The following is a 21,893-nucleotide window of genomic DNA, read 5'->3' as shown; positions in this document are numbered from 1 at the left end:
TATTTACTGTCATCTAAACAGTAAGTAAATTATCCCAATTTTAGAGTTACGTCAGCTGGTTAGTAATTTCACTTTCCTTCTTATTGACCAAAATCTTTGCTTCCTTCACAAAGCTATTTAGTTCAGAATCACATGAGAGAACAAAAGATGTTTGTTTTAAAAAATGATTTTGCTATTATCCTGGCAATATTATCCAGCTTAATTTATAGCTTTCAATTCCTAATGTAACACCATAATATTACCTCTAAGGAAGGTACACACTAGTTAACGTTTATTTTCATCATTGTTATTACTTGATTATTAAGGATGAAATTTTTAATTATACAGAAATGTAATTGAGATGTCATTTCAAATAGATCAGAAATAACTTCTTTTTCATTGCCGTTGTGGACAAATTCACAGTGGGGAATGAGGTATTTTTTACTTATAATCACATCTATTTAATTATGTAAAAATAAATGTTCTCTGATTTCCTCACTAGTATTTTGAAATAGTAATATTAATTTCAACACGAATGAAATACTTACAAGAAATGTGTCTGCTGTGTTTGTCTTCTGCCACCATTATTGGTGGCAGATATCAAACAAATTTAATTTCCCAACAGTTTTTTCTCTAATAAGGAGATTTTACCAACATATATTTTGACATATAAAGCTAGAATGAATTTTCACAGGTACGTAGATACAAATGCCAGTGCGCTTCTAACATCTTATGTAATATAACTTTTTATTCATTTATACTGTCTGTTTTGAGGATTTAAAAATTATAGAAAATTCTGATTTTTTTCATTCTTTTATACCATTAAGTGAAAAAAATGCATATGTGATACATAATTGTAAAATGATTGACTCACTTTCACACATAAACTCAAGTTTTGCTAAAATAGCATAATTTTACCACCATTTTCTCTTGTACTATTAATTACAGTTTATAAATATATAATCTCATGGATTTCTTTTTTATGAAATATAAATAAACCTCTTCCAGTCCCTTAAAGTAGCAACATATTTTCTAGAGTAATAGTATGACTTTTTCTTTCCCACTGGTCTTCACAAATTTTCAAATTTTGTGCATATAAGAGCTACTGCATTACAAAGAAATGTTAATTAATAATTCTAGTTGACTCCCTTATACTCCTGTTATGTTGTATCCTCATATCCTGCCTAATATATTCCTTGAAGAATTCCACTGATTTACAACTATGTTTCACAGTCTTGCTAATTGCTTCCTAGGTTTACTGCTTTCCAGAATATAGTCTTAACTCTGTTAGTGACCTTTTCCTTTAATTACCCAATACTCAACTAGCCTTTGTAGCCTCTGCATACTTCACTAGGAATCACTGCATGCTTGTTTCCAGATCCATGATAACAATACTGGGGCAAGGATCAATCCTTGCAAGATTTCATAAGAAACACTCAATAACTTGGGTTGTTCCAAGTTTATTTATGCTTGAACATATATCCATTGATGAAGTGTGAGTTCAGATGTTGTATGTATCATATTGATTTTGTATAGTGATACTTACACTTGCATGATTTTCTTGAAATAATGATCTGAAGAAAAGATAGAATGCACAAATATAAATAGCAGTGCTATTGATAAGCCCTGATTTTTGGATTGGTGGAGCTCATAAAAGTAGATTCTGGAAACTTATGATAGCAGCTGTGTTCTGTAATCAAGGATACCTTGCCTCTTAAGGGATAACTTGTGTTTAGTCATGTTTTATAAACATCTGTTCCTTTTGCACATATCTAAGTAAAATAAAATAAAAAAAGAAATATGAGGACTTCCAATTGGTGTTACAAGTTGCTCTATTATAACTGCTCTTTATACATCTGTTACTGTTCAGTGAAAGTTTTGGTGACTGCAATAACTCCTTCCAGCTATGAAGGCACTGCAAGAGTGGTACTTAGATATTGGAACGAACCAAAAATTGATCTGGTACAAAAAACGTGTACTAGCTTACTTTTGTAGCTCGGTGTTTTTGTGCTTAATAAATACATTTCTGTTGAACACAAAGAATATTACTGAATATTCATTTTGTAGCAATGCAATGGAACCTAATGAAGTTCAGAAAAGGAAATTGTAGGCTTTTGCACCTCAGGAGGAGCAACCAGTACAAGTTACGGGTCGACTGACCGGAAAGCAGATCTATGAAGAAGGACCTGGAAGTCCTGTTAAACAACAATGAGCCAGCAACATACCTTTGGGACAAGAAAGCCAGCAATATCCACAGGTGCATCAAGAATAATGTAGCAAGCAGGTCAAGGGAGGTTATCCTTCCCCTTTACTCTGCCCTAGTGAGACCCCATTTGGAGTACTGTGTCCATTTCTGGGCTCCCTACTTCAAGAAAGACAAGGAACTAGTGGAGAGAGTCCAGCAGAGGACCACAGAGATGGTCAGGGGACTGGAACACCTCTTCTACGAGGAGAGTCTGAGTGAACTTGGTCTGTTTATCTTGGAAAAGAGAAAATTAAGAGGAAACCTTATTGGTGCTTGTAACTATCTAAGAGGCAGGTGTCAAGGGGGATGGGGCCAGTCTTTTCTTAATGGTGCTCAATGACAAGATGAGGGGCAATGAATACAAACTGGAACATGGGAAATTCAACTTCAAGATGGGGAAAAACTTCTTTACTGTGAGGGTGATGGAGCATTGGAACAGGCTGCCCAGGAGAGGCATGGAGTCTCTTTCTCTAGACATATTCAAAACTCATCTGGACATATTCCTGTGCAACCTGCTCTAGGCGAACCTACTTTAGCCAAAGGGTGTGACTAGATGATCTGCAGAGATCCCTTCCAACCCCTACCATTTCGTAATCTGTGAACAACGTAAAATACTACAGCTCCTAAAACCATATTTTCTTCTTCATTGCTTTTCTTTTCTCTCCTTTTCTTCAGTCTTGAACATACCACTTAAAAAAAGGACAATTCTCTTGTTTAAACTGGTCTTGTATTTTCTACCATGCTGATTTTTCACTTTAACAATTCCCTATGATAGTTTGTAGTATAATGCCAGCTATAGAATCTTGACCAGTTTACTCTGTAGTTTGCTTTCACACTCACTTTTCCTTAAAGATATCAGTATTTCCTTCATATTTAATTCTCTCTTCTGAAATTCTGAATATCTTTTTCCTCCTTTGTAATGTATTATTAAGATCTTCAACTGTGAGTGTACACTGCGTTTTCAGTAGTGGCTGAGTCTACTGCAGGTGAAAAACTATTAACAGGCAAAATAATAAACTACTATTCATAAGTTCATCTAGTGTAGGTAAGGATGGAACTTTGTGATCTTTTTTATCTTGAATTCTCAGTAATACATGTCCTAGATAATAATCCGAAACATTATTCCTTGGTTTATGAGCAATTCAGTAGCTCTATTACAAAAAGAGGTCAGAGTTTCCAAGACTTCTGAGAAGTCTACTGTCACGTAATTTTGGTGAAAAAGCATGTCTAATCAGCTTTTTAGGGTGGGGAACATTTGAAGAAATTACAATACTAAGAAAGAATTCTGTTTGTATCAATTATAAGCATAGCTTTGGTTATCTCAATATTTTTGACATTATTGCTTTATTTTATTTTAATGCCAACTGCATTGGAACTTGGTAATTTCTTCTGAAATTAAAATTCTGCATTCTGAATATTCCATGTAAAAGAAAAAACAAAACATTTCAAGTTCATTAGTAAGACATTCTTATAATTTGAAATTATCTTATAATTTTATGATTTACAAGCTATATCAGAGGCATGATTTTGTTTTCCTTTAGTTTTTAGATATAAATACCTAAATATTTTTATTCTTGAACATATTTTACCTTTACATTTGAAGCTTTTTAACTCTGGAATTAAATTTTCATATTTATATATGTAAATGCCTAGCATTTGTTTGTTTATGCTAAATTGCTTACCAGTCTGTATATCTTATCATACAGGTTATTTTTTACAGTTTGGCTGAAATGGATGTTCCTTTCTTTCTTTTCCCTTATCACTTTTGTGTGCTTTTCTGTATCTGCCTAGATCAAAACTCTGAAAAGCTCACAGCTGTCAAGCTTTCTTTGAGAAATACGTGAAAATTATGAAAAGTATGTGATAATCTCAAACATAGCAGGTTTTTGTTCCTTCAACTTTGAAATGTGAAATTACTTTTTTTTACTATACATCCCCCAAAAAATGTTCAAGTACTTTAGAATCAGGAATAATTGTAATGTATTTTCAAAAGAATTTTATTCTTATTATACTTATTATATTTATTCAAAGTATAATATCTCCACGCTGTGTTTTATTTATTAATGCTGCTTTTTCAGATGTGTAGAAATCTGATGCTATATAAGTGCCTTTTTTTTCAGACTGAAGATATAAAAAATCAAGCAAAGCCCAGAGTTTTAGAACTTTTGATTATTTTTCTTTAGGGATATAATTTTTCATTTTGCATACTTTTATTTTAAATTTATACCTAAAAATAATAACTACTTTTTATCTTTATAAAGATTGGTCACTGATTTCTTGTACACAGAACTGCAGATTTGTAATAGTTTAAATTTTAATATTTTTGGTATATTTAGAGGAAATAGAGCTGATGCAGGTGTTTTCTGATAATTACTAGTGCATCCTTCTGGAATGAGTCAGGCAATACCTAAATTTTGGAATATTAATAATTCGATACTATTTTGTTCATGCTAATGTTATAGCCCTAGATTACTCTTTCTTTTTCATAGATCTATTTTAATTTTGTGTACTTCCATAAAATAATTGAATCTCTTCTTGTTTTGCAGAAAAATTGTAAACTTGATGTTTTTCTTTTTTTAGTGTACTCAGATGTGATAATTTTTTTCTTTGGAAGCTGAAGGAACATGCAATCCCCTACTTCTAGTTTTGGTAATTTTTTTATTCCCCCTTATATACACGTTCCTATTATTATCAGTTTGTGCCTAAGTGCCTCTCCCAGGCCTCCCATGCCCACTTCAAAATCCAGAGTCTGCACATTCCTTCCTGAACTTCATTCCAGTCCTACCTCAATTCCACTCATCTGTCTTCAGCTACAAGTGCAGTTGTAAACTGACTGATTTCCTCAAGATGTAACAGAAATGTAAAGCAAACTACTTAAATGTGTTTCAGATTTTTTTCCACTGAGAAAAGTTAATTAGTTTACTTTATAGTTTATCGTGCTCAAAAGAGTTTAAGTTGAAAATCGCCCCTGTCCTGAGATCCATCACGATGTCTGTATACTTCTATTGAGGCATTCAGACTGGAAAGGTATCCATAGGTATGCTTGGTAACAGTGTTTGTCTGTATTTTGAACATATAAGTAAGTGATGCTTATCAGAAAAAAATGATGAGGTTTGAAGGGGGTCATAGTATATGAATGAGCGCAGTGGGATCAGCACAACTTAAAGTTTGACTTAGTAGAAGAAGGTCAATAAAGCTATTTTTCTCCCGGCTGAGTGCAAATAGAAGATAGGATGGCCATGTATTTATATTTCCGGATAAATATTGAGAAATACTTTCTTTGGATTCCAAGTTTACAGCATCATCTCAAACAACTTCTTACAAATAATTCTCTAGTGCTTCACTTGCCTTCTACTGGAATGTTAGTAATAAAAATATACTTTCACATGCTGGCAAGGATCAATTTATAACTCCACTTCAGGATTTGCATTTATGAACACCATCAGGGCCATCAGTCTAGGAAAATGCTTTCTCTATTTGTTGGGTGCCTTGGATTTGCATATTTTTAGTTTGCTTGTCCCCACAGTCCTTTGAAAATTTAGGATACATTGTAAGAAAATAATGTTTTGCTTTCCATCATAGTAAGACCTAATGCTATCTTTGATATTCTTCAGGTATTATGAAGGCAGTATGATCCAGTTTAGTATGATTCAGGTTAGTATAGTATGAAGTGTTGCAACAGTTTAATGATTTTATGTTATCGAGTCAAGTGTTTCTGCTTGAAATAGGCATCCACTCCTATCTGGTTTGCTTTACTGGAATGGAAACAGCACACATTCTTGGGATGCAACTGAATTACTTTAAAGTCTGGCAAAGTTAAGAGTAGGTTGTGATGGAATAAACCCCCCAATTTTTATATTAGGAGTCTGGCAAAAAGGAGTGAAACTGCGGAAAACAGCAAATAGGGCTTGAGTTCTTTAGACCATGATTTATCAAAGCATATTTATGAATATTATGACCCAAAAAGTCGTACTAGGGGATCTTTCATGAAATATATTAAAAGATGTCAAATGAGGATGTTCATAATTAATTTAATTATAGATAGTATAGCGGAGGTTGGCAACTTTGTTATTTTCTTCTGTCTGGCCTTAATTTCTTGGAACCATAGAATCATTGAGCTTGGAAAAGACCTTTAAAATCAAGTCCAACCCTTAACCTAGCACTGCTGAGCTGCCACTTAACCAGGTCCCTAAGCACTGTATCTATGTATCTTTTAACTGCCTCCTGGGATGGTGATTCAACTGCTTTCCTAGGCAGCCTGTTCCAATGCTAGACAACCTTTTCAGGGAAGAAATATTTCCTAATATCCAGTCTAAATCTCCTCTGGAGCAGTTTGAGGCTATTTCCCCTTGTCCCATTGCTTATTGTGAGAAGAGATCAATTACCACCTCACTATATCCTCTTCTCAGGTAGTTGTATAGAATAATAATCGTAGAATAATAAAATTATTTGGGTTGGAAAGGACCTCAAAGATCATCTAGTTCTATGCCCCCTGCCATGGGCAGGGGTAGTTCCCACTAGGACAGGCTTCTCAAGGCCTCATCCAACCTGGTCTTGAACAATCCCAGGGATGAGGCATCCACAACTTCCCTGAGAAGCCTCTTCCAGTGTCTCTCTGCCCTCATCATGAAGAATTTCTTCCTAATGTCTAATCTAAATCTTCCCCCTTCCAATTTAATGTCACTCTCCCTTGTTCTATCACTGCATACCCTTGTAGAAGTCCCTCTCCACCTTTCTTGCAGGCACCCTTCAGGTACTGAAAGGCCACTACAGGGTGTCCTTGAAGCCTTTTCTTCTCCAGGCTGCTTGGACCCAACTGTCTCAGCCTGTCTTCACAGCAGAGGTGCTCCAGCCCTCCAATCATCTTAGTAGCCCTCCTATGCACCCATTCCAACAGTTTCATATCCATCTTATGGTGGGGATTCCAGAACAGGACACAGTAATACAAACTGGGGTCTTGTGAGAGTGGAGTAGAGGGGGAAGAATCACCTCCTCGACCTGCTGGCCACGTTTATTTTGATGTAGCTCACACGTTTCTTTTGGTGCATCACAGGCTGGTCTTCTGGGCTGCGAGTGCACATTGCCAGATCATGTCAAGCTTCTCATCAACCAGTACCCCCTATTCCTTCTCCATAGGACTGCTTTTAATCACATCGTGCCCCTGTCCTTTATTGAAACTGCGGATTTCCCCGACCCAGATGTAGGACCTTGCAATTGGCCTTGTTGAACCTCATGTGGTTCACATAGGCCCACTTTTCCAGCTTGTCCAGGTACCCCGGATGACATCCCATCCTTCAGGTCTGAAAACTACACCACTCAGCTTGGTGTCATCTGCAAACTTGCTGAGGGTGCACTTGATCTTGCCACCTATGTAATTGATGAAAATATTAAACAGCACCGGTCCCCATATGGACGCCTGAGGGACACCGCTTATCATGGATCTCCATATGGACATCAAGCTGTTGACCACTAATCTCTGAATGTGACCATCCAATCAATTCCCTATTCACCAAACAGTCCACCTATCAAATCCATCTCTCTGCAATTTAGAGAGAAGGATGTTGTGGGGGACCGTGTCAAAGGCTTTACAGAATTCCAGATAGATTACATCCATTGCTTTTCCTGTGTTTGCTGACGTGGTCACTCCATCATAGAAAGCCACTATATTGGTCAGCTAGGACTTGCCCTTGGTGAAGCCATACTGGCTGTCTTGAAAATCACCTTCTTGTCCTCCATGAGTTTTAGCACAGGTTCTGCGAGGATCTGTTCCATAATCTTTCCAGGCACAGAGGTGAGGTTGACAGGTCAGTAGTTCCTGGGTCATGTTTTCTACCCTTTTTTAAAATGGGCATAATGTTGCCCTTCTTCCAGTCAGCAAGGACTTCCTCTGACTGCTGTGACTTTTCAACTATCATAGAGAGTGGCTTGGTAACCACATCAGCCATTTCCCTCAGGACTCTAGGATGCATCTCATAAGGTTCCATAGACTTATGTAAGTTCAGGTTTCTGAGGTAGTCACAAACCTGGTCTTTACTCTTCCTTGTGTCCACATCTTTATTTACAGTAGTTTTAATTAGGTACTTCACAGTAATTTTTTTCAGAACAATGTTTCATTGCATTTACTTGTTTATCTGTATTGTCACTTCTTGTAATTATTTGGCTTGAGGGCACAGGGTGCTTTTTTGTATCAAGCTTCATTGAAGATACTTTAGTCTTTTAAGGCACTAAATGATTACTTGGATCTTAAAGTTTTGTAGCAAGCTGACTTGTTGATGAAACTAAGCAAGTAATTGCTCCCAACACAGGTGCTCAAGATAAATTTCTTTCTTAACTCTATGATTTTCATTACTGTTTCTCAAAGCTTTCCTTTGAAATGTTAAAAAATAAAGTAATTTCTTCCATCCATCTAAGCAAAATGTTTGTCTCCTCCTTGTTACTTACTGTTCACCCAGTATTTGTGTTATCAGGGAAAAACTTGATGTGGTTTTTTTTTCCCTTACAGGTTCATGTAAGAAAATAGGTAATTAGAAAAAAAAGCTCACTGATAAGAATCACAGATATATAATGAGTAGACACCTAGAATGGTGTTAACACTTCGCTCTTCAGAGCAACTTTGTATGTATTAAAGACTTCTATCACTTCCATCTTAGTCTGTTCTTCCTTAATTTAAACAACCTATATTCTATCAATCTTTCCTCATCTTATTTTTTAAACCTTGGTTCATGATTCTCTTGAACTGCAGTATTCAATACTGGATGGAATACAGCAACTGAAACATTAATAGTGTTAAAAATATTTAATTATAGAGTAATTTCTGTGGGAAGAGACCACTACCGGTCCTACGGTCCCAGTTCCTGCTCAATGCAGATCCAAGCAGGTCAGTCTGTTTTTTTCTTGGTTAATGATTTAATATGGTTTAGTCCAGTACACGATTCCTTATAATATCTAGGCTTTAATTTTACAGAATTGCTACCTAATTAGCTCCTTTCCTCTATTATTCATCTGAAGTGTGGAAATATTAATTAATTCCTTTTGAATGGTATTTTTTAAATTACTCTTCTGTTTTTCTGAAACTTACGATTTTGAATTCTGATCCTGCCCCATTGAAGGGTGAATACACATCCAATTAGTATCATTTGTGTTCAAGGATAAGAGGAAATACTTAAATGTACCCTATAAAGGAATATCACATATTATAACTTTCCAGGCTGATAACGAATCTTTCAGTGAAGTACATATTTCTAAAGAGTCAATTTTTCTTTATGTTTTCAGGTAGAACAGGAACACTTTGCATATAACATGTCATGATGACTTTCTTCAGCATCTTTTTTTTCCATATTCTCTTTAGCTTTAGGTTCACATAAATGAAAGAGATTTATAATTTTATTAGGATGGAAATATTGTTTTTTTCCAAGTTCAAGGACTCATTGAAATTATCTTTCCCTTCTGTGATCTAAACACTCTTGCATCAATGTCTTGTGTTACTTTTGTACATTATCTGATGAACATTAGCTTTTTTTTCCAGAGAAGATAGGCATAGGAATATCATCCAACTGATTGTCTTTCTAATGTTATTTCATGGGTTTGAATTTCTGCTGGGAAACTAGTGATGAACTAGTTCTTAGAATTACCTTTTATCATTATTTCTAGAATGGTGTTTCTTTATCCTTAATATTGATTGCTAATTATATTGTATTTTTTTTCTTAGCATTTATGCATTTGTCCCTGCCTAAGTTTTCTCCTAATGATTTTATTTTTCTGTTTGTCCTTCATGTTCAGAGATACATTTCACTTCCTCCATACATACTTCTCTGAGTTCATTTGTGAATTCATGTTTGAATCTTTTTTCTTTTTATTCTACCTTTCCTGTGTTTTGTCTTTGCATAGCTTTTGCTTGGCCAGTAGTATGCTTCCTTTAAGGAACTCTCACCTGAAACCCTGTTTTACTTACAACTGTTTTCTATGAGATATTTCATATCAGTCCTCTGAATTTATTAACGACTGTTTTCATATGTAGTTTCTATTCTGTCAGTGTCTTTGTTTCTCAAGAATTATTCAACAATCCTTGTAATTTAAGTAGCTTTCAAATTTCATGTTTTAAGTCAGATCTTTATTCTTGTTAATACTGCATTTAGAAGAGCTCTTGAGTCCGTGAGCCATTTGCCTATATATTGTTTGAAAAGCTTCTGTCAAAACATCCTAGTATTTTCTCCAAACAATTAATTTCGTGTTGTATTCTTTCTTAATGATATGAAAATAAGTGGTGTGTTTTTTAAAAAATACGGCTGTAACCTTTTTAATTTCAAAAAGAGTATATAAAAATAGGATCTCAACAGTCTTGATTCAGTAGTTTGTTTTACTTAGGAAAAAAAATATAAAATGCAACGAAGGAACAGATATATTCTGAACACACTGTTTTTAAGAGCAAAGGATCTCCCTGCTTCTTCCTTTGTAGTTTGGGTGAAGTCTTACATCCTAAAGTTCCAGGTTTATGTAGATACAATGCTTAAATCATGGCATGTCTCAAGATAGATGTTTACATCAGGAATGCTGACATATCCTTATTAAAGTTGTCAGATGCCTGTAAAATGAAGTTTGTTTAACCCCTTTGGGTGCTGATGTGGAGATTTAGGGCTCTATGAATTTTGTTAAGTTACCCTGGAGAGTTTATCTGATTATTCACTGAGACTTGTGTTCAGTGCAGTAATTGCATCCACTACCATTTATCTTACCTTATGTAGCGTTTATTTTTTTTTATTGTAAATAATGAAAGAAAAGCCTGTGTGAAACATGAGCAAAGACTGAGTTATGTGTTTAACCTATCATATACATTTTGAATATTGGTGTCATATCATCGTGGAAAATCCTACTATTTGTTATTTTGTATTTTTGCCTTCTGCTTTGTATTTGAGGAATGTTATCTGACATTGAGAAACACATGTAAAAATCCTATGTTTGGCTGAATTTTGTTTCTTCATATAATTATGAATACTCTACCAATCATTTTAATGTTTGCTGTTCTGTTTGCACATAATGTTATGCAAAAATGTTACATTGTAATTTAAATTAAATAAAAGAAGAGAAATGTTGAAAGAATATAAATTTAGTTTTCATGGGTTGTATGTCACAGAATTTTCTTTTTGAGTTAACTTTTTTCTGATTTTGCTTCAGACTTGTAAATGCAAGCCTATAATATGAGGCAACAGAACAGTACGTGATTTCACTGACCTTTTCCTCCCCCTGTGGGTTTTCCACACTTTACCTAACAAAGCACTGAAAATCCAGTTAAATTACTTGTGCAAGGTAAACTGTAAATCCTGTTACTTAAAGCATTTGACTGATATTTGGGAGTTGAATTAATTTTTGCCTCTCAGTTGCCGAAGAACATTATTTCTGCATTTTAAGAGGCTTCCAATGTCCAGCCAAACAATGCATTTGATGTTAATGTGTCACGTAACTTGTTAAGAAGCACATTTAAATTAGTGTCTGTATGAATTCTTTGGATATATGTCTAGATTGTTTATAATGTCATTATTTTCCAAAAAAAAATGAGAAAGAGGGTCTTCCGCTTAACTTCAATTTGAAGATGAATGAAGACTTTAGATGGACCTAGCCAAAACCAAAAACGATTCTACTTTTCATTTTAGTTCTTTGTTTAGAGAGAGGTATCATGGCAGTGTACTACTTTAGGTTGAAAAGAAAAGAAGGGTGTGGGAGCACTCATTATCCATTCTGTCTTTTTAACGTTTACAGGAAGAGCCATATGTTATGTTCAAGAAGTCTGACAAACCCTTGTATGGAAATGATCGATTTGAAGGTTACTGCATTGACCTCCTCAGGGAGCTGTCTACTATCCTTGGATTTTCCTATGAGATTAGATTGGTGGAGGACGGAAAATATGGAGCCCAGGAAGATGCCAGTGGACAGTGGAATGGAATGGTTCGTGAACTAATTGATCATGTAAGTTAGCTTTTGGAAGCTTTCTACTATCCCTTTAGATTTCAATTATGCCTATACTAATTGTAGAACTTTCAAGAAATACCATTTGGATATTACTATTTTAAAAATGCAGATATTTAAACAAGTAATGCAAGTAGATTTACATCAATGTAACGTAGAATTTGTTTGTTTAATGAAGACCATTCTGGATCTAATTCCCTGCAGGTAGTACTTGTTTCTGCCAAACTGCTTTGGTTGGTTCTTCTGTGATATATGCCCAAGTCAAAATATGGAATAGATAGTAGTCAGAATTTATTACTGGGAACATATATATGGGCTTTTTGTGGCAAAACATATATCTTCATTAATCAATAGAAATCAGGCCTCTGCTTCTGAGAGTGGATCTGAGATTTTGTCTTAGAGAAATTTCTGTGTATGTAGTGTAAAAACATGAATTATTTGACATACACAAAAAGAAGGAAACTCATTCTTAAAACATTAAAAAAGTGCAAGAAATAAGACAAAAATATCAACAGATACTGAAGCAGCAAAGAAATGCAATGTGTCAAAACAGGTACTATTACAATTAATTGTAAATAAGCAAGGCAGGCATTACTTCATGTCCTTCAAATCATGTCTTTCCAGTCTCCCAGTTGGTCATGTCAGTTGAATTCAGTCTCTTAGGCAATTTTTAGTCTGCTTGAAAATTATGTAATTTTCCATTTTTGCATTTATTTGAGTGATATGTTCAATATACAGACATTTGTTTAAAGAAAACATGAAACACATACTGCACATCACTGTCTTAAAATGGGAAGAAAGAGAGGCTCATACAGTTTATTCAGGTGAAACCTCTATATTATGGCAGAAACTGCATGAATAACATGAAGAAAAATATTCACTAATCTTGTTTCTATTTCCTTTAAAATCTCAACAGATGGGCACAATAAGTGTTAATCAAAATATTCATATTTACTAGAACAGTTGTTATCTTTGTACTTTTCCAGTAAATAATAATTTGCTATCATTGTAACAGATGTTGATTATGGCTAACTTGACACTTTTAAGAAGAGTGCATGGGAGTATTGTATTTATATTATCTTTAGATGTGTGTCTCTATAACACCTAGTGTACATACATAGAAAGCTAACTGATATTTATCTAGTCTCTCTCTCCATGCATATTTTCACACGTGTTTCAATGCATAGCTATTAGATGCATGCATGGCTATTAGATGTGATGGTTGATTAGGATCATCATCTAGAACTAGTTTTCCACAGCTGGGGTGAGTATTGTGGAAGTATAATTCATCAGTAGCAAAGAAAAACCACATTTTAGTATGCTTTTATTATCCAGCACTAAAGATTTCTTGAACAAGCACTGGTATGGCCTCCTAATCTTTTCACTAAGTTAATCTTGACATAAAATGCATTTGAAGAAGTTGTAGTAGTGCAGTATGTGGCAAAGGAACTTTCCCAATCCTTTCCTCTTGATAACACAGAATAGAATGTGTTCTTTTTTTCTATAGATAGCATATAACTAAACTTAGATTAAAATTTATTTTGGTTTTTGAAATGATGTTTACTTAGGAGTCAAAAAAATTTAGATACTGTGTGTGGTGCATCACTGAAGATGAAGTGCAACTTCTTAATCTGGATTATAACTTTTACTAGTCATCCTCAATTTTTCAGTTTTTAAAATTTTCTGTTAAAATTTTCTCTGGTTCTAATTATTCTTATTTTGTAATCTATTTGAAAACATGTAATTTATTTATGTATCAGTGGCCTTTATTTCTTAGCATGATATTGGTTCTTTTTATTAGCAAGCAACACTTCAGACCTTAGAATTGAAGCACAAGAATTAAGAGAATTCTAGATAGGCAGGTACCATATTTGGCATTTACACGTGGTTAGTACTTCACTTGACCCATTAGCTTAGTTTTCAGTCTTTCCTTTCCCTTACAGAACATTATTGAGGGTGTCAAAAAGGTTTTACCTTGTTTGAAGTAATTTACTAAACTCAATCATGGTTTCCTTTGGCAAGGTGTTAGAAAGGGTTCTGAAAGTTGCTATGGTATTACATCTACTGGAAAAATAATTTTTGAATTTATTTTATTTGTATCTGCTTGTTATAATTTAGCAGTCACTTAAGTTCAGAAAAGAAAGATACTGTAGTATATATATTTGCAAGTGTAGTTTGTAGACTTTGTAATTCAAGAATAAATAAAACGGGTAGTTTCTATGTATTATGTGTATAGAAAGATACACAATTTATGTAAAGATAAGAAGTACCAAATAGATTCTGAATTTTAAAATAAACTATTTAATAGTTCAAATAATTACGTAATCAATTTAAAATGTTTCTAGGGACACTTATCTTTTTTTCTTTCTTCTTTTCATTCTTTCTTTCTTTTTTCTTCCAACAGTTTCTCTAACAGTTGAGATTTTCAATACAATGTAGGACAGTTTAACCATGACTTTTTCATTAATCAAAATCAAAACCTCATAGAATTTTACAGTCACAGGCTGTTACAGTCTTTTTAGGGAAAAGAAACGTCAAAAATTCTGTCTTTTTGCACCAATGTGCAATTGTGTACGTACTGGACAATAAAACCTGTGACCTGTCAGTGCTCCATATCTACTTTATGGAAACACTGTTCTGATATCAACATTTTCAAGCTATGTATAACTCTTAACTCCTACTGTTTTGTTTGTTTGGTTTTTTTTTCAAATGATGCTCCTGAATTAATGTACTGAGACTTAATTCACATGCTGCTAATTTTTAACATTATTATTCATCCATTTTCAAAATATTTCCCCATAGATGATCACAGGAATGTAACTTCTTCATTTAACAATTTTTTTTCTTATTTTCTTTTTTTCAAGTAGAATGTTACATCGCCTTCTCTGTTCTGTATTTCTCAGAATGACTTATTTGTTGTTTTACAAGACTCCTTAGATTTTTGCTAAGGGCTGCTGTGCTAGTTGTCATCACAAGGTTTAAAATATAAGAATGTCTTGAAGGACAGCCTAATTAATAAATCAGAGGCAAAATATCAGCAGTGACTTTAGAAACGTGTTTTGCTTTATTTATATGTATCCGGAAAATTTAGGACCTTGACACAGTGTTTTTTCTCTATTCCTTTGTGGCCTGTATTTCTGACATTGAGCTGTCTTTCATTTCGTATTTCTTTAAAAATATTATAGACATCATAATTTAATATCCAGAATATCCTTCTTTAACAAATTTTCCATTATTTCACAGTATAGGTTAACCACATGATTGCATATTGATGTATTAGAAAATAAAAATAGATAGGAACATATCATAATGCAGAAGTGAACTCACATTTCATCAAAAATCTGCCTTTCCCCACCATCTTATTTTTTTCCATCTAAACCTTCACTTGATGTTCATCTTGGCTACCTTACTGCCAAATTCAATTGAATATCACCAAATAAGAGCCCAGGTGTCTACCTTTTGGTGTTAACTAACACTTAGGTCTTGCTTGAAGCAACTGTGAGGTTACAATCTGTCTACAAAATTATATTTGTGCCATACTTGCTACAGTATTCATTGAGTGTTCATTTTAGTTTTTTAAATTGCTGTCAGAGTAGATAAGTTCCTCTCTCAATAAAGTCTACTGAGACTTTTCTGAATGCCTATCCTTGTTTATACATGTGAATATAACTGTTTTCTCATGAAATTATGCTATTTTTCAATTATTTCAATTAGTTACATTTGTTAAGTTATGCTGGCAATTTTCCAGCACAATCCTCTTTCAACAAAACTACTAATTAACATTATTTAATATTTTAAAACAGTACCCCAACTCCTTCCAGTTATTCTGTGTCACATAAAACTGTCTGTAATTCTTTGATCATTAAGTGCCTGTACCATATTTTTCATGTGTTTGTTTATTATTTTAAATATTTGTATTATATTCCAGTTAGTCATTTACATGGTTTCTTTTCCTCATTAGAGTAGTATGTCATTTCTGTGTGAAACCTGTCCCAGGGTATATAGGATAATTTATTAGGATAATTTATAATATGCCAGAAAATATCACTTGTGCTTTTTTTGCCTTTCAGTCTAATTGCTAATTCATTAATCCATAACTTCAAGTGCTCTGACCTTTTATTTCCAATGTTATTTGTCTCAAGCTGAAAAAGCAACAACAGATGTCTACCTGACAAGAGCTACTGTTTTTCATTTCAAGTGAACTGAATATATTCATAGACTTAGAAAATCTTTCTTCAAATTCTTATCTGAGTTTTTCAATGGAATTCACTCAAATATGACATATTATGCATCTGCTGTTTCTTTTTTTTTTTCTATTGTCAGTTTGCTTTAAGGTGAAAGATAAAAGAGATGGTCTGCTGCATGGTCATAGACTTATTAGCAGCTGTAGCATTACTACTAAGTCAAACCAACAGCCAGACATTGCTCTCTTTACACTCATACAAATGGTGACACGTCTACTTAGTCAGTCTGTAATAAAGGGTAATGTTATGCAGAAACTAAACTTCAGAGAGAGTGCAGCAGAAAGTATTGCAGAAAGCTATGAGCAAATGCCATGGACATAAAAAAAAACCCCTTAATAATATAAAATGTGAAAGAAATTCTGAGCCAGAATCTTCGGTCAAATGTCTAAAATATATGTAGTAATTCAGTGAGGAGTGTAACAGAAGTGCCTATATGAATTCCCTATTGAATTGCAGGCAAGGGGTATATTACTGATTTCAAGTACAGGACAGACCAAAGAAGTTTTCCTCAACAAAATAGAAATTGAGAGTTAGCTATTATTATCCAAAGAACAAGGAACTCCCACACAGTCTATACTGAGTAAAGCAAGGCCCAGTGATGTTTCTATTATAGTAAGAAATAGAGAATAATATTGCATACACTTTTTCTTAACAGTCATAAATGTTATTCACTACATGATCTTTGGTGCTGATCATATTCTGTGTTTCTCAGAGAAACTAGATGAATAATTTTAAGTGTATTCTCAAATGATCTGACACCAGAAGTGGTAGAAGACTTCCACAGTAGGGACTTCTCAATAAATACTCTGAGATCTGTGGAGTTTTTCTGAGCATCTGCACGCAACAGGCTGTTTATCTGAAATTTCTTGACACTAGGGGTAAGTGAATATCATAGAATCATAGAATAACTAGGTTGGAAGAGACCCACCGGATCATCGAGTCCAACCATTCTTATCAAACACTAAGCCATGCCCCTTAGCACCTTGTCCACCCGTGCCTTAAACACATCCAGGGAAAGTGAATCAACCACCTCCCTGGGCAGCCTCTGCCAGTGCCCAATGACCCTTTCTGTGAAAAATTTTTTCCTAATGTCCAGCCTAAATCTCCCCTGGAGGAGCTTGAGGCCATTCCCTCTTGTCCTGTCCCCTGTCACTTGGAAGAAGAAGCCATCACCCTCCTCTCCACAACTCCTTTCAGGTAGTTGTAGAGAGCAGTGAGGTCTCCCCTCAGCCTCCTCTTCTCCAGGCTAAACAACCCCAGCTCTCTCAGCCTCTCCTCATAAGGCCTGTTCTCCAGACCCTTCAGTATGCCTAAGTAATGTTTTTGACAGTTAGGGTGTTATGGTTGTCTCATTTGAATTTTCACAATTTTAACCACTACCAATGAACCTTATTTTTCTGTTAAAATCCCTTTTCTGTTGCTTTGTGTTTCTATATCTTTTCCCATTTCTATTTTTTTTCCTTTTTATTCTATTAGTCTTATCAAATCCTACCAGTGGTCAAAGAGCCAAACTTACTTTTTGGAACAATATCCATACTTTGTCTTCTGGCATTTTGCTAGTTAACTCAGAATTTATTTAAAGTATAGACAAGATTCAGGAAATACACTAAATTATTTTAGTAACATGCATCCTTCATGATAAATAGCACATTTTGCTGTGTAGAATTGTTTGTTTGTAATTTCTGATCCTTGCCTTGATCATTCTCCTACCGGATTATAGAAAACAACATGGGGATTGTTGTTTCTATGTATATGTTGGCTGAAGTAAAATACTCTCTAAGAGCAGAGTTAATTTCCTTTAGGAATCATCCCTTTTATTAGGTGAATTTGTGTATTGACATTCTTATTCTGTCTCTTCTGGTTCAGAAATGTTGGTTGTTGGGGGTGGCCCCATTTAATAGAAATTAAATTACCCAGAGAAAATTGATGAAACAACTTCTCTATTCAAATATGTGCTTTTCCTCCAAGGAGGTGATTTGCAATTCTTTTTTTCATGTCAAATCTTCAGCAAGTTATTTTTTCAGCTTATCACAAATCTGTTAATTCAGTCTGTTTATATAGTATCTGTACTTCAGTGCTCAGTACTTGATCACTGCAAAGATCAAAATAATTGCAGCAGTACAGGGAAAGTTGATCAGTAGCAGTTTTCCCAACTCTCCCTTAGTCCTCCTCTCTGCTTACTCAGATTTTATTTTAAACTCTTTCCTCCCAGAAGCAATGATTAAGGAGTTTGATTGCATGCTTGGTAGATCAGGAATTCATAAACTCTACTTATACAACTGAACATGGCACACAATGAACATGTTCATAAGAAACGTTGATACTTAGCCTCTACTTGAGTTTTCTTTATTTGGAAATGCTAACAGAAGGATTTTGAAAGAATTGCAGAGGACTTGTATAAATCACCTAGAGGTGTATTCATGAAGTACAATTAACAAAACTGAATGAATTTTTAATATAGTTACTGCTATTAAAATCTCAAAAAAGTTAAAAAGCTCTATGCTGCAGTTTGTCTTTTGTTTATCATGGAAGGTAGGGAGGAGGGACTGTAGAATCCTGGAGTATGGCAGCTTTCAGCAAAAGAGTATTTTACTAAAACAGTTTCAGGATATGCTGGCATGAGACGTATCCCTGGGAAAGATGCCCAAAACAGAATATCACCCATGCTGTTTGTGGAACTGAAAGGTATTGATTCTGTTCTATTATTCTTAGAGCATCAAAGTTAATTCAGTTGTTTAAGAAACTTATACAGAAGTTGAAAATTCAGAGTTTAAAAAAGAAATTGCCAGTGCAACCTTGGGCTTTTTTGCACAATTTTTATTCTGCTGTTTCCCAACTGAATATAAGTGCTTCTAAAGAATTAATATATCTTTTTGTGAGAATGGGTGAGGTGCGGTATTCATAAAGTGCCAGTAGAAACTGTGAAATGGTGTAGGCACTTGTTAGATTATTATTTTCTTTTACTCAGAATATTGGATAAATAAGTGACATGTTAAGAACAATTTTTATATATACAAGCCACATAATTTAAAAAGTCATTAAAAATTTAAGGCTGTACAGTCAAGTCTAAAGAAATGGCAAACATTATGCTTGAAGAATTGTTTTTCTTTCTTTCTTTGCTTTAGAAGTTTATACAATAACCTGTTATTGGAAGTAAGTATTTATTTTTACTGTGGAAGATAGATTGTTTACTAGAAAACTATTTTGTGTACGAGGTAATGTGGATTTTTTCATTAAATATAGAAGACTAACATAGAAGTATTTTATTAGATTTTTTTGTTATATGGATGGTATTGTAAAGAAGGCTACATTTATTCTAGAACAAAAGTCTTGTCAATAATGTATCCAAATCTTGTTACACACAGATCCTCAAGTCATTCTTCAAATGTGTGATAATTGATTATCTTTATTAATTTTTAAACTTAATTTGCCTAGCTAGAAAAATAATGGAGTTCTTTCAAAATGTCATGTGCAGCATTCAGCCCTGTCATTTCCATGTCTTATAATTTTCACGTTAGTTTGAAAATGATCCCTCTGAACCTCAAGAGAGTTATTGAAATACTGTGTTATTTCATAATTCCAAAACATAAGAACAACACTAGTATAAGATCTACATTAATATTATAAAGAAAATACAGGTTGGATAGGAATAAGCACCATAAAAGCATGGTGCCATTGCTTTTCTCTTCAGATTGTGCCAGGGGAGCTTTATATTGGCTATCAGGAAAAATTTTCTCACTGAAAGGTTTTCAAGCACTAGAACAGGCTACCCAGGATAGTGTGGAGTCACACCTGGAAGTGTTTGAAGTCTTTTAAATCAGATATGGTGCTTAGGGACATGGTTTAGTGGTAGAATTGGCAGTATTAGGTTAACAGTTGGACTCCATGATCTTAAAGGTCCTTTCCAGCCTAAATGGCTTTATGATACTATGATTCTAATCTTGTTGCTGTTAAGAGACCTGCATAAAGGTGATAGAGTTTTGCTGAAAGAGCAGTAGCAACTTAGATTACAGCATGAGCATGATTTCAGATGTCACTCAAGTGTGCCTGAATCAGAAAGCTAGAACCAGGTACCAGCAGAGTAGCATCGCACTAATCATGCTTTGTGAGACTGAGAAGTAGCACATTTCAATTCTAGACTTAACAGTCCTGTATCTAACTTGGTATCGTGTTATCTCTAGAACTTCTGTTGAATTATTTGCTATGTTTAAGTGTTTAAATTTATCTTTCTGAAGTATCTTTAAGAATATTGTTCTATAGTGTCATTGTCAGAAAAGAATAGTTCTCCTTTTCTCTTAATTCCCCACTGAAATCCAGTAATATAGAAATAAGAGGAATGAAATAGATACTAATTACAAATTTTCTTATTCTGGATATATCCAGAATAGAAATAAAACTACAATGATTTACAAAGTTTTGTGTACATAATTGGAAAGAGAAATTACTTACTACAGAATAAAAGAATTGTTGAGGTTGAAATTGACCCTAGAGATCAGCTAGACCAAATCCCTGCTCAATGCAAAGCCAAGGAGGGCAGATCAACTGGAGTCATGGGCTTTTGACTGTCCCTAGGAATGGAGACTCCTTGGGCAACCTGCTCCAGTGCTTGACCATTCCTATGATAAACAGGCTTTTTATGTATAAATGGAATTTTCTGCATTTCAGTTTGTGCCCATTACATCTTCTTTCACTGAACACCACTGAGAAGGGTTCAGCTCTGTCTTCTTTACTTTCCTCTGTTTATATTGATTGATCAGATTGCTCTGAGTCTTCTCTTCTCCAGGCTAAATGGTCCCAGCTCTCACAAGCCTCTCCTCATATGGCAGGTACTGCAGGGAAGACCACTGCCAATGTTCACATCCCAGACCCATTTACCTTGTTTGTAACTGTGAGGTTCAGCAGAGCATCTCCCCTTTTCACTGACTTCATCACTTGTGTTATAAATTTGTCATCTCTGTACTCTAGCAACAGGATTACCTGTGCCCTGCTGTGTTGTTCTTCCAGCAGGTATTGAGGTAGTAAAGTCCCCTGTAAGGACATGGACTTGGGAACATAAGGCTCTTCTGCAACTTGTTCATAGTAATTCATTTTACCAGGAGGTTCCTGGAGTGTGTGGATGACAACTTCCTCACACAACTGGTGAAAGAGCCAACAAGGGAACGCGCCCTCCTGGACCTGCTGTTTGTGAACAGACAAGGCCTTGTGGGTGATGTGGCGGTTAGAGGATGCCTGGGGCAAAGTGATCATGAGATGGTAAAATTCTCAGTTCTAGGTGAGGTGACGAGGGGAGGTTAGCAGAACGGCCACATTAAACTTCCACAGGGCAGACTTGGGACTGTTCAGAAGGGTGGTTGATAAAGTCCCATGGGAGACAGTCCTTAAGGGGAAGGGAGCCCAAGGGGGCTGGGTACTCTTCAAGAAGGAAATCCTGGCAGCTCAGGAGCAAGCTGTCCTCATGTACTGAA

The 21,893-nt window shown here is 34.7% G+C and overlaps 1 protein-coding gene across 3 annotated transcripts in view; it reads left to right on the top strand.

The window, feature by feature from the left end:
* The window catches only part of GRIK2 (glutamate ionotropic receptor kainate type subunit 2), a 394,676-nt gene that overhangs the window by 226,713 nt on the left and 146,070 nt on the right, over positions 1-21,893 (top strand). For all 3 annotated transcript variants that reach the window (XM_069851131.1, XM_069851128.1, XM_069851130.1), the window contains one exon: positions 11,978-12,184. In XM_069851131.1, coding sequence (XP_069707232.1) covers positions 11,978-12,184 — 207 coding nt within the window. The remainder of the gene's footprint in view (positions 1-11,977; positions 12,185-21,893) is intronic.

This window comes from Phaenicophaeus curvirostris, chromosome 2, assembly GCF_032191515.1.
Source record: "Phaenicophaeus curvirostris isolate KB17595 chromosome 2, BPBGC_Pcur_1.0, whole genome shotgun sequence".
In the NCBI taxonomy this organism is placed as follows: domain Eukaryota; kingdom Metazoa; phylum Chordata; class Aves; order Cuculiformes; family Cuculidae; genus Phaenicophaeus; species Phaenicophaeus curvirostris.
This window is presented reverse-complemented; position numbering and strand designations above follow the sequence as displayed.